Source organism: Triticum urartu, chromosome 5A (assembly GCF_056163025.1).
Source record: "Triticum urartu cultivar PI428250 chromosome 5A, HENAU_Tu73, whole genome shotgun sequence".
Lineage (NCBI taxonomy): Eukaryota > Viridiplantae > Streptophyta > Magnoliopsida > Poales > Poaceae > Triticum > Triticum urartu.
Genome location: NC_141877.1, coordinates 542,763,254 through 542,775,029, shown reverse-complemented (window position 1 = coordinate 542,775,029; position 11,776 = coordinate 542,763,254). Strand labels below are relative to the sequence as shown.

General features: G+C 43.5%; 1 protein-coding gene across 1 annotated transcript; it reads right to left on the bottom strand.

Moving 5' to 3' along the window:
* Nucleotides 1-6,764: 6,764 nt before the first annotated feature.
* On the bottom strand, nt 6,765-10,870 carry LOC125556598 (BTB/POZ domain-containing protein POB1-like). Its single transcript, XM_048719296.2, has 5 exons — nt 10,544-10,870; nt 9,214-9,308; nt 9,071-9,134; nt 7,847-8,126; nt 6,765-7,731 (listed from the first exon to the last, which is right to left on the bottom strand). The coding sequence occupies exons 1-5, from the start codon at nt 10,704-10,706 to the stop codon at nt 7,017-7,019; spliced, it is 1,317 nt and encodes a 438-aa protein (XP_048575253.1). The 5' UTR covers nt 10,707-10,870; the 3' UTR covers nt 6,765-7,016.
* Between the last annotated feature and the right edge of the window lie 906 nt (nt 10,871-11,776).

The following is an 11,776-nucleotide window of genomic DNA, read 5'->3' as shown; positions in this document are numbered from 1 at the left end:
TCAAATCTTTAAAGACTCAATCCGATAAGAGTACTTCAAAGGGGAAACTCAATTCATTACAAGAGAGAGGAGGGGGAGGAGAAACATAAGATCCAACTATAATAGCAAAGCTCGCGATACATCAAGATCGTGCCAAATCAAGAACACGAGAGAGAGAGAGAGATCAAACACATAGCTACTGGTACATTCCCTCAGCCCCGAGGGAGAACTACTCCCTCCTCGTCATGGAGAGCACCGGGATGATGAAGATGGCCATCGGAGAGGGATTTCCCCCTCCGGCAGGGTGCCGGAACGGGTCTAGATTGGCTTTCGGTGGCTACGGAGGCTTCTGGCGGCGGAACTCCCGATCTAATTTCCGTTCTAGAAGTTTTAGGATACGTGGGTATATATGGGTGAAAGGAGTACGTCGGTGGACCGAAGGGGGGGCCACGAGGCAGGGGGCGCGCCCCTACCCTCGTGAGCTCCTCCTTCATCTTCTGACGTAGGTTCCAAGTCTATCCGGTAGGTTTCCTTCCAAAAATAACTTCTCCAGTTGATTTCATTCCGTTTCGACTCCGTTTGATATTCCTTTTCTTCGAAACACTGAAATAGGCATAAAACAACAAATCTGGGCTGGGCCTCCGGTTAATAGGTTAGTCCCAAAAATAATATAAAAGTGGAAAATAAAGCCCAATATTGCCCAAAACAGTAGATAATATAGCATGGAGCAATCAAAAATTATAGATACGTTGGAGACGTATCAGCAGGCAAGATGACCATACCCTCGAAATCACTTCTATCTTTGCTTGCTAGATGCTCACTCTTTTGCTATGCCTATGCTGCGATACCTACCACTTGCTTATCATGCCTCCCATATTGTTAAGCCAAGCCTCTAACCCACCTTGTCCTAGCAAACCGTTGTTTGGCTATGTTACCGCTTTGCTCAGCCCCTCTTATAGCGTTGGTAGTTGCAGGTGAAGATTGGAGCTTGTTCCATGTTTGGAATATGGTTATTTGGTTGGGATATCACAATATCTCTTATTTATATTAATGCATCTATATACTTGGTAAAGGGTGGAAGGCTCGGCCTTATGCCTAGTGTTTTGTTCCACTCTTGCCACCCTAGTTTCCGTCATATAGGTGTTTTGTTCCCGGATTTTGTGTTCCTTACACGGTTGGGTTATAATGGGAACCCCCTTGACAGTTCGCCTTGAATAAAACTCCTCCAGCAAGGCCCAACCTTGGTTTTACCATTCGCCACCTAGCCTCTTTTTCCCTTGGGTTAGGCCAGCCCAAGGGTCATCTTTATTTTAACCCCCCCGGGCCAATGCTTGTCTAAGTGTTGGTCCAAACTGAGCGATGTCCGGTGGCTACCAGGGGCAACTCTGGGCTGGCCTACCCAACGTCTTGCTCATCCGGTGTGCCCTGAGAACGAGATATGTGCAGCTTCTATCGGGATTTGTCGGCACATCTGGGTGGTCTTGCTGGATTTGTTTTACCATTGTCGAGGATGTCTTGTAACCGGGATGCCGAGTCTGATCGGATTGTCTTGGGAGAAGGAATATCCTTCATTGATCGTGAGAGCTTGTGATGGGCTAAGTTGAGACACCCCTGCAGGGATTTGAACTTTTGAAAGTTGTGCCCGCGGTTATGGGCAGATGGGAATTTGTTAATGTCCGTTTGTAGAAAACCCAAAACCTTAACTCATTTAAAATGCATCAACCACGTGTGTAGTCATGATGGTCTTTTCTCGGCGGAGTCCGGGAAGTGAACACGGTGTTGGAGTTATGTTTGACGTAGGTTGCTTTAGGATCACTTCTTGATCATAGTTTCTCGATCGTCCTTTTGCCTTCTCTTCTCGCTCTCATTTGCGTATGTTAGCCACCATATATGCTAGTCGCTTGCTGCAACTCCACATCATACCTTTACCCTTCCTATAAGCTTAAATAGTCTTGATCGCGAGGGTGTGAGACTGCTGAGTCCCCGTGACTCACAGATACTTCCAAAACCAGTTTGCAGGTGCCGATAATACCGTGCAGATGACGCAACCGAGTTCAAGGAGGAGCTCGATGAAGTTCGTGTTCGTTATGTTGTTCCGTTGCCAGTTGATCAGTAGTGGAGCCCAGTTGGGTCGATCGGGGATCTGTGTAGCATTTGGGGTAGTCTTCTTTTATTTTGGTTCTGTAGTCGGACCTTGAATGTATCTGGATGATGTAATGCTTTATTAATGTATTGTGTGAAGTGGCGATTGTAAGCCAACTATGTATCTCTTTTCCTTATGTATTATATGGGTTGTGTGAAGATTACCTCACTTGCGACATTGCTTTCAATGCGATTATGCCTCTAAGTCGTGCTTCGACACGTGGGAGATATAGCCGCATCGAGGGCGTTACATGGGCTCATTTTAGCGGATCTAATCCAGTCGTTTTTTGGCCCATCTCATAAAAAGACCGGAAAAACGTAGTTCGCGGGACTTATACGTGATCTGCGAGAAATGCTCTAAGAGCAAGTCTAGCCGATGCTGGTGTAAAAATCAATTTACGAGATTTGCGGTACTAAGAGCAACTTCAATAGTTTTTCTATCTCTAAAATAACCGTTGTTTACGAAAAGTTGGGACAAAAAACCTTTCCAACAGTTCCATATACTAGCTTTATCTTTAGAGGAACCCATAAAAGAGGCCTCTTCTTCCTTCAGGTTTATGGGATGTAACTTTTTGGTGCGCTGAAATTTCATCAACTGCCACGCTCGCGACGCCACATGCCGCAGCACCCCTGCCGCCACCCACTGCCACCTCACCCATGCACACAGCCGCACCCATGCCACCACCCACGCATACCGCCGTCACCACGCCCACGCCATCGCTCGCGCCCGCCTTGCCTCACCCGCGCACACGGCCGCACCCATGCCACCGCCCCGCGTTGCCGCCTCACCCGCGCACGCGGCCGCACCCATGTCACTGCTCGTGCCCACTGCCGCCTCACCCGCGCACGCCGCCGCATCCATGCCACTTCCCGCGCACGCCGCCGCTCGGCCGCTCCACCGCTCGCACCCGTGGCCACGCTCTGCCGCCTGCGCCGCCGCCACAGTCTTGCCGATGGCCATCGCACTGCCCGCCGGTGTCACTGACCGACATGTCCTAGCAATTATCTATTTTTTGTTTAATTAAAAATAAAAAATGCTTTTAGGGGGAGAAGAGTAGGGAACTGACAAAAGTTACTTTCAAAAAAACTTCCTCTAACTTTTACGGGAAAATCCAAAAAACCACTTTTACGGGAAGATTTTTAAGGGAACTGTTAGAGTTTCTCTATATTGGCTCTGATAGAACTTTATTGCAAAAAAGAAAAGAATCCCTCACCTCTTTCTCGCGCCTGGCTTGCTTCAGCCGTTCGCCTATTTTGGCGATGCTCCGGCAGCTGCTGTCGAGCTCCTCCGCGTGCCCCGACAACGCTTTGGTGCTGCTCCGGTTGTCCTCCTACTATGGCGACGCTTCGGCGGCCGCTGTCAAGCTCCTCCGCCTGCTCCAGGGACACTCTGGCGTCTGCCTACTCTGGCAGCCGCTACCGAGCTCCTCCGCCTACTCCGGCGACATTCCGGCGACCGCTGTTGAGCTCCTCCGCCTGCTCCGGCGACGCTCCGGTGGCCGCTGCCGAGCTCCAGGCTGCCTGCTCCGTTGTTGACTCATTTACGTTTCACCTCAAAATTGGCCTAAAAACTGCAGATATGGAGTATGTGGGTGATAATATGCAGTATTCGGGGTGTTTTTTCAACATGTACTGCAAAATTTAGAGGTTTAACCACTTTTTTTACAACATCTGCTAGAGTTCCTCTAAGAGCATCTAGTAGACCCAAGAAAATGCCCGATCCCTATAGTAAACCTAGTTTTTAGGTTTTGAGACAAAAAAATCTGTGCAGGTCACGGAAAACAACCCGGCGTGGAAAAATATTCACGGGAGCGGGATGTTGGACCCTGAGTTCCTCATCCATTCAGTTTTCGAAGCCTTTTTCGTCTCTCCCCTCATTCCACCGCGACAGTTGGTGGGAGAAAAGTTTCAACCCAACCATCACCGAACCGGGTGTCGAACTCACCAAAATGAGGCGAAATTCCGCCACCGCGGCATCCGTCTCACGATTTTGGCTGTCCCCGCCACCGCTGACCAGCCAGCCAACGTCACCGCCCTTCCTCGCCTCATTCCCGAGGCTCTCGGAGCTCGAGCCCGCTTGAATTGACCTCACGGGTGGCCGTGGCTGCTCCACCATGCATGGATGCCGGCTGGAGGTTGCAGCGGCCGAGTTTGACGCCCTTGCGCCCCTCATCACGTGTCCTCGCGCTCGTTGTTGTGCTGCCGCGTGCTGCCAGCAGTCTAGTAGACGCCGATGCCTGGACGAGGGAGACCGGGATAGAGGCGCGGGTCGGCCAAGATAGAGGCGTTGGGCGGCTGGTGCTATTCTTGATGGTCGGTGTTGTTTCTGACGAGGAACAAGGAGGAAGATGCAATTGAAAAAAAGGTGTGACCAATGACACTTGGGTCCCACATGTTTTCTACAGTATGTCTTTTACGGTATCTGTTTTGAAGAAACAACAACAAGAAGAATATATGATGGCAAATCAACATGTGCCCCATGGCAAATTTATTGTTTGTAGGAACCATGGCAATTTTTTCATGAGCCATGGCATTTGTTTTAGAAACCATGACATTTTTTTGTAGAAACCATGTCTTTTATGGTATCTGTTTTGAAGAAACAACAACAAGAAAATATATGATGGCAAATCAACATGTGCCCCATGGCAAATTTATTGTTTGTAGGAACCATGGCATTTTTTCATGAGCCATGGCATTTGTTTTAGAAACCATGACATTTTTTTTTGTAGAAACCATGGCAATTATAATGTACTCCTATATACCATGGCTAATCAACATGTGTCCCCGTGGGTTTTGGATTTTGCCATGGGTTGTTATTACAAAGTTGCCACACACGTTGGTTTCACTAATGGAAATTGCCGTGTCTTTAATTCTATACTTATCACTCTGTCCTATAGGGATTCTCTATCGTTTTTGCTTTGACCTATAGATAAATCGCAAAATCAAACTACCATGGCACATACAATATTTCAGTTTCCATGGCACCTACAACAGAAGTGCCATGGCACCTATATATTGTATTTACCTATGGTCTAATAAAATAATTCTACCATGGCTTTTGACATTTTTTTCTTTGTTGTGATGTTCTTATGTTTTCTCCATGGCATTTTTTCAGTGAGCATGGCAATTTAATAGATATAGCATCTGCCATGACAAAGGCATTTTCTGAAATTTCTGTTAGCTATAACATGTCAATTCCATGGCATCTTTTTAGAGATTTTTGTTTATACTATGCTGATGTTAATATTATTTCCCCATGGAATTTTTTAGAGAATTCCTTGGCAATTGTTGTTTAGTAATGTTTCCGGGACAATTTCATAGATTATACTCTAAAGAAGGCAATTCTTTTGGTAAAGCGACATGGCACACTTTAAACATTTGAATTGGTATTTTTCTGAAATTTCTGTTATCTAGAACACGCCACACTTTAAAAATTCCTGGTTTTTGTATTTTTTTGTAGAAGCTTGGCATTTTCATTTTAAAAAGCATGGTGATTTTATTGTAGAAGCATGGCATTTTTTTGTAAGAGCATGACATTTTTTGTACAAGCATGGCATTTTTTATTTTGAAGAGCATGTCATTTTCATTTTAAAGAGCATGGCGTTTTTCATTGTAGAAGCATGACATTTTTTAGCATAAAGAGCTTGGCATTTTTTTATTTCGAAGAGCTTGCCATTTTCATTTGAGAGCATGGTATTTTAATTGCAGAAGCCACAAATGGCATGATTTTAAGCCCACCACTGGTAAGTTGCTAGATTACCGGTGCTTACCATTGGCAGGCGCTAAAGTGCACCAATCACTAATGTTACCCCAAAGTGTTTTCCAGCAGTGAATATATGAAGGATGACACTTACTCATTCATATCCAAGTACACATTCCAGAAATAGCACTTTCGATAAATCTGTTCTTCTGCTTGTTTGGGACCTTTGAATCTCACAAAAAGAGATAATGATTGCATATTCAACGTAGCAATCAAGCAAGTTTCATCATCCATGTGAAAGATGTGAATAATTGATCAATTGTTACTTTAAACTTTTTCGCAAAAAAAGCTTGTTACTTTAAACTAAGGCTGAAGCATCACACGGTAAAGAACCATAGATAACTGCCCTTAAGCAGTACGAATCTCCCCAGCCTACAGACCTATAACATACAAACTTTTCCTAATCTTTAAGTTGTCCAATGGCTCAACTTGAATGTATGATGTAGTTTGGGCAGGTTTGCTACATCCTAATCTTTAAGGTGATGCTACATCCAAATAAATATGTGGCTACAGATTTGCTACACTTTTTTTTGCAGGGAGATTTGCTACACTTTAATTTGGGATACAGACAACATATGCTCTTTGATTACTGTTGTTCTGCAAAAATTACGTCAAAGAAGCTCAACTACTCAACACCTCAAAATCTAAAACTAAAAAAAAAACTTCTATATAGTATCGAATCCGGATATGTGCACGTAGATCGTGTGCTTAGTTTCCAGGGAGCACACATTGCAAGCAACAGACCTGACAAAATTGAACTTTACATCAGCATTTTTTTAGGCAATTTACAGCAGCATTCTGCCCTTGGGGCACAACATATCAACTGCCATAGAGTATGAACTAGAAAATAGTGAAAGATAGCCATGAACAGATGATCACATAATATGCATTCAAAGGGTCACAAGTCCATCGAGTCAAAGAGGCCATCAGCATTCAGCAAGGTATACCAGCCAACTTACGACAAAGTGCACATTAACTGTTCAGCGACTTCGCTGGATATCAAAACTCACACGCAAACTTGACAGTTTGCGTCTGGTAAGAATCCGTGACACAATGAAACCTTCAGCATCAAACTCTAGATGTTCAGAAGCTACATTGCAACATTACCAGTCACCAAAAGAGAGCAGAGCAAATGCTAGCATTGTTCACCTAGTTCATATGTTAAAAGAACAGGGGCTTCTCCTCGCTCATCATGAATGAAGCACATCATGCTAGTGGCTAATGCATGCATCACTACGGCTGCCGGCGTTATCTTCACATGAACTCGAATATGGAGTTTGTCATCAATGAAGAAGGGGCTATCGTCAGGAATGACCTCTGACCAAGGAACACTGCATCCAAAACCTTGCGTACAACCGGTGGTGGTGGTGCGCCTCCACAAGGTGGTGAACTCCAGCGACGGTGTTGTTTTTACCTCAATATCATAATCTACTGTCCCCCTTACTAGGCCCTTGTCTTCTAGCTTCTGTATTATGAGGACAAAAGAGTTGGACGGCTCCATTCTACGGTGTGCTGAGAGAAAGAAACCATGCCCCGCACAATAGAATGGTGGCGAGCGCATCGATCCTGATGGGAAGCTCCCAGAGCAGTGCTCACGCTTTAGACTGAAGTTAATTATACAAGACGGCTGATCAATTAGGATCACATTGGTCATGCTACACCGTAGTGGCACCATTGGAAGTAAACTTGAACTTAAAATCTCGCGTCTTTGTTCTGAATTTGGGTACTGCAAGTCGGCCCACCTGAGCACAAAGTCATAGACGGATTTTTCAGATGCAACCCCAGGGAGATTCCGTGATAAGATGGCCACAATCCCAGCGAGGGGAATCCTCATCAGTTCATCTTGGAATCTGAAATGCAACAAAACCATGCAATGCTCGATATAATGATTTTGTGACAACAATATCCACATGTTCACTGATAAAGGAAAAAAGGGGGTATCTCAATTCGATGGGGGTTACTTACTTTGTTGACAGGAATTTCTTGTATCTTTTAGCAAGGAATTTCTTGGCTGCCTCTGACAGGTCAGCTGCCATTGAAATGGAACATGGGAGATCTAGGCACCTCACTGCGGATTCTAAGGTCATAGGCAGGCCTATGAGCCGCTGACCGCAAAGCTTGATGCACGAAACGACATCAAATTTGTCAGCAGCCATCAAGATATCAACCAGAAGAGTGGACTCAGTTGTTGGTGTCAACCTTCCATTGTACATAAACCGTAAAAGCTCCATAAAGGCATTTTCCTCTGTTCCAAGTAAGGAATGAAAGCAAGGAGACATAAGAATAGTCCAATATATCACAATCAGTAACAGTTAAGTAAAGGAGTACAAAAGGAAAGGGATAGCTATTGTTTTAGTGGTATGCTTCAGTCTAGCGAAATAGAGATTTGATTCGTTAGACTTCGGTAAACAGTTTAATTCCTAATTTTAATGTGCATGGCTAAATCCCTTATGCATGAAAAGTATTAATCCCTAGAAGTTAGGATCTCCACAGCATCCTTCCTATAAAGAGCTACTACTCTATCTTTATATAAACGGTGAGCTACTCCGTATATGCTTAGTTTGCACAATTGGATGGTCTCTCCTCTGTATGTTTATTGGCCAGAAACTGGAACATATTGTACTCGTATGTATTCATAATTTTTTGAGACGATTTTATACAACTTTGTACACCAATATAGATGTAGTAAAATGCATGCAGATGAATAAGAATCCTTAAATAGAGGAGATTCCCTAAATAGAGGAGAAACCTTAATTAGAGGAGACAGCTTTCTATTCGGTCTATTTCTCCTCTTGCATGTTGTGCCGTGAGAATTAGCAAGCTCGTACACGTTAAAATTATCAAGTCCTTGATGACATATAAAAGTAAGACTACAATTCCCTTTGCAACTGAAGGGTGTGCTTTAATCTCAGCCACTATCTGCATCGAAAGTCCAGTGAGTTTGAATAATCAATTGAGGAAACTTGTCATGCACAAGAAAATCCATTTGGTAGGCAAATTCTGTAGGGGAAATGAGAATAGCCAATTCATTATCAAAGTAGAAAGTTGTGGCACGAAACTCCAAAACAAGCCTCTCTACAATAATCACATTTCTTGAATAAATAAATAATAAATAATACAATCACAATAGCAAACTAGAGTCATCAGTTATAATAAGACGAGGAAGAGTACAGCGTACACTTGAGTTACCTGAATCAGCAATTCTAACTGTTGACTGCCTCTGACCAGATTCTTTCATGCCATTTGAGAAAAGCTAAGAAGCACGAAGCTTATAAGAAATACGAGTCAACTGATTATAGACCAAATGCATTTCAGAAGATCATCAGAATCACCTTGAAAAAGAAAGAACTTTTTGCGGCGAGAATCACTGAACTGATATGTACAGTCTTGACTCGTAAAACTGGTGTATTACCTTCTCCATCCTCACCTGCGAAATACAGGTCAGATAAATCTAGAGGAACATGCAAAACTAGGGGAGAAGAAGGCACATAAGATAATTACTAGACGAGAATTTTGCTTTTAAAAATGTCTGGAATATCATGTTCGCTGTGTGTCAGATTCATTGAATCAACCCTTTAGATAGGCGGGAAAACTTTAACATCATGAAAACAGGATATTCACTGAGTTGCATCAAGCCTAATAAGCATGCTAGAGCATCATGAATGTTACCCCCAGGATTCTATTAGAATTTTCCATGAATGCACTCAATTAACAAAGGTAAAAGACGAGACATTACTAGAATCGCCCTTTTTGCCGAGTTTCAAAGAAACTCGGCAGAGCCCATATTAAACTCGGTGAAATCTTCACCGAGTGCCGACCTAGGCGCTCTGTATTCGGCTGGACGGGGCCCGGCAATCATTAATACTGCCGAGTTCTTTCTATCACGAACTCAGTCAATATTTAAACATTATTTGTCGAGTTCCTGTTAGAAAAAACTCGGCGAACTACACTGTCTAGGCCACAGTTATATGGCCGGCAAACATTATGTTGCTCGTATTTACTAATAGGCAGCCAAGTTCATCAGCGGATCATACTATTACAGTACCAACATGCCAGTGTATACTATAGTCCACATGTGTTCGTACTAATTAAAAGTGTTTATCAGTATGCTAATTTTGACATTAGATGCTTCAACACAACAAAACAGAAATAGAGGTGAACCAGAAACAGAACACAGACTAATGGTGACCTCAAATTTGGAACAGTAAGCAGAATTATGGGGTGTTCTAGGGACTTGGGGAGCTCCTCCCTTCACACCTCCTCACTACATATATCAAGGGTGACACCTGCTCATATAATCATGAAAAAACATACCAGGAGAACTTTGAACAACTCGAGATCCAAAACTAAAGACCTAATCGGTTGTATTTAGGATAACATTGTACCTCCTTGCCCATTTCTAAAAAAATATAAGGCAGAAAAGAGAAAATCCACCACAAATCCAGATCCTAATGGCGTGAAAGAAGATAAATTTACATCCATGAGGGAGAAATTGCACAGCGAAAGGAAGGCGCATAACGATATAATCGATCGACACTTTGATGCAGGCACCTTCACGGCGATGGAGCTTTTACGGTTTATGTACTGCGAATATTCTAATGGCTAGAATCTACTGCGAATATTCTAATGGCTAATGGTACTACTGTGCCTGTACGTACGCACCTTCACGGCGGCGCTTCCGGCCAGCGCCGACGACCTCTATCCGCAGGACCCTGTCGGAGAAGGCCTCGTTGTCGAAGGCGAACTCGAAGCCCGCGTCCACCTCCGCCTCCCCCGCCGTCTCCGGCACCGGCGCCGCCCCCGATGACGCGTCGCCTCCGGCCATGCGCGTGCGTAGCCGCCTCCGCCACCCCTGCCCTCTGGGAGCGCCGGTGGCCGTACCCTAGCTAGCTGGCACGGCGGCGGAGGAAGAAGGGACAGGCGAGGCGACTCGAATAACGAGGCGGTGCGCCGGTGTGGGGTTGGTCTTTCGCACGAAGGGGCCAAGGTTCAAACGAAATTTTCACCAAGTCTCTGAAAGTTTGGTGGGTACCAAAATGTTTGTAAGCTCGAAATTTCGGGACAGAATCAAATCAAATTCAAATTCAGCGAAGATCCATTAAAACTAAGTGAATTTAATAGATCGACTTTCAAAAGGGTTTGTTCAAACTTTCGGAATTCGGATATTTTGGTAAGGTCTACATTTTTGTCTGTCACTAAAATTTAAACCTTCGAATTATCCAGTGACCTCGATTTTTCTTCTGGATTTTAGGGTAACACAAGAAGTACATATGAATACATGGTATGCGAAAATGTTACTTCCTCCGTTCTCATATTACAATGCACATTGGTTTTTACAAAAGTCACAAATCACAAACTTTAACTAAGCATATAACATATGAAAATATATTTCATAATAAATTCAGTGACGATCGGCTACAACTAAGTAAATTTTAATAGATTGAATTCTGAAAGAATTTTTTTTTCAAACTTTCGGAGTTCGATATTTTGGCAAGGTCTAAATTTTTGTCTGTTACTAAAGTTTAAACCTTCGCCAGTGAGCTTGATTTTTCTTTTGGATTTTAGGGTAACAAGAAGTACATGTGAATACATGATACGTGAAAATGCCCCTCCCGTCTCATAGTATATATTGGTCTTCACAAAAGTCAAACTTCTCAAACTTTAGCCAAATTTATACACACAAAAAATTATCTATATCTACAATAAGTCAATAACAAATACTCTCTCCGTCTGAAAATAATTGTCGAAAAAATGGATAAAAATGAATATATCTAGTATACGTCTATATACATCCATTTCTCCGACAAGTATTTCCGGAAGGAGGGACTATATACTATGTGAAAATAGATTTCATGATGAATCTAATGATATTGATTTGGTAGTTGGATGTTGATA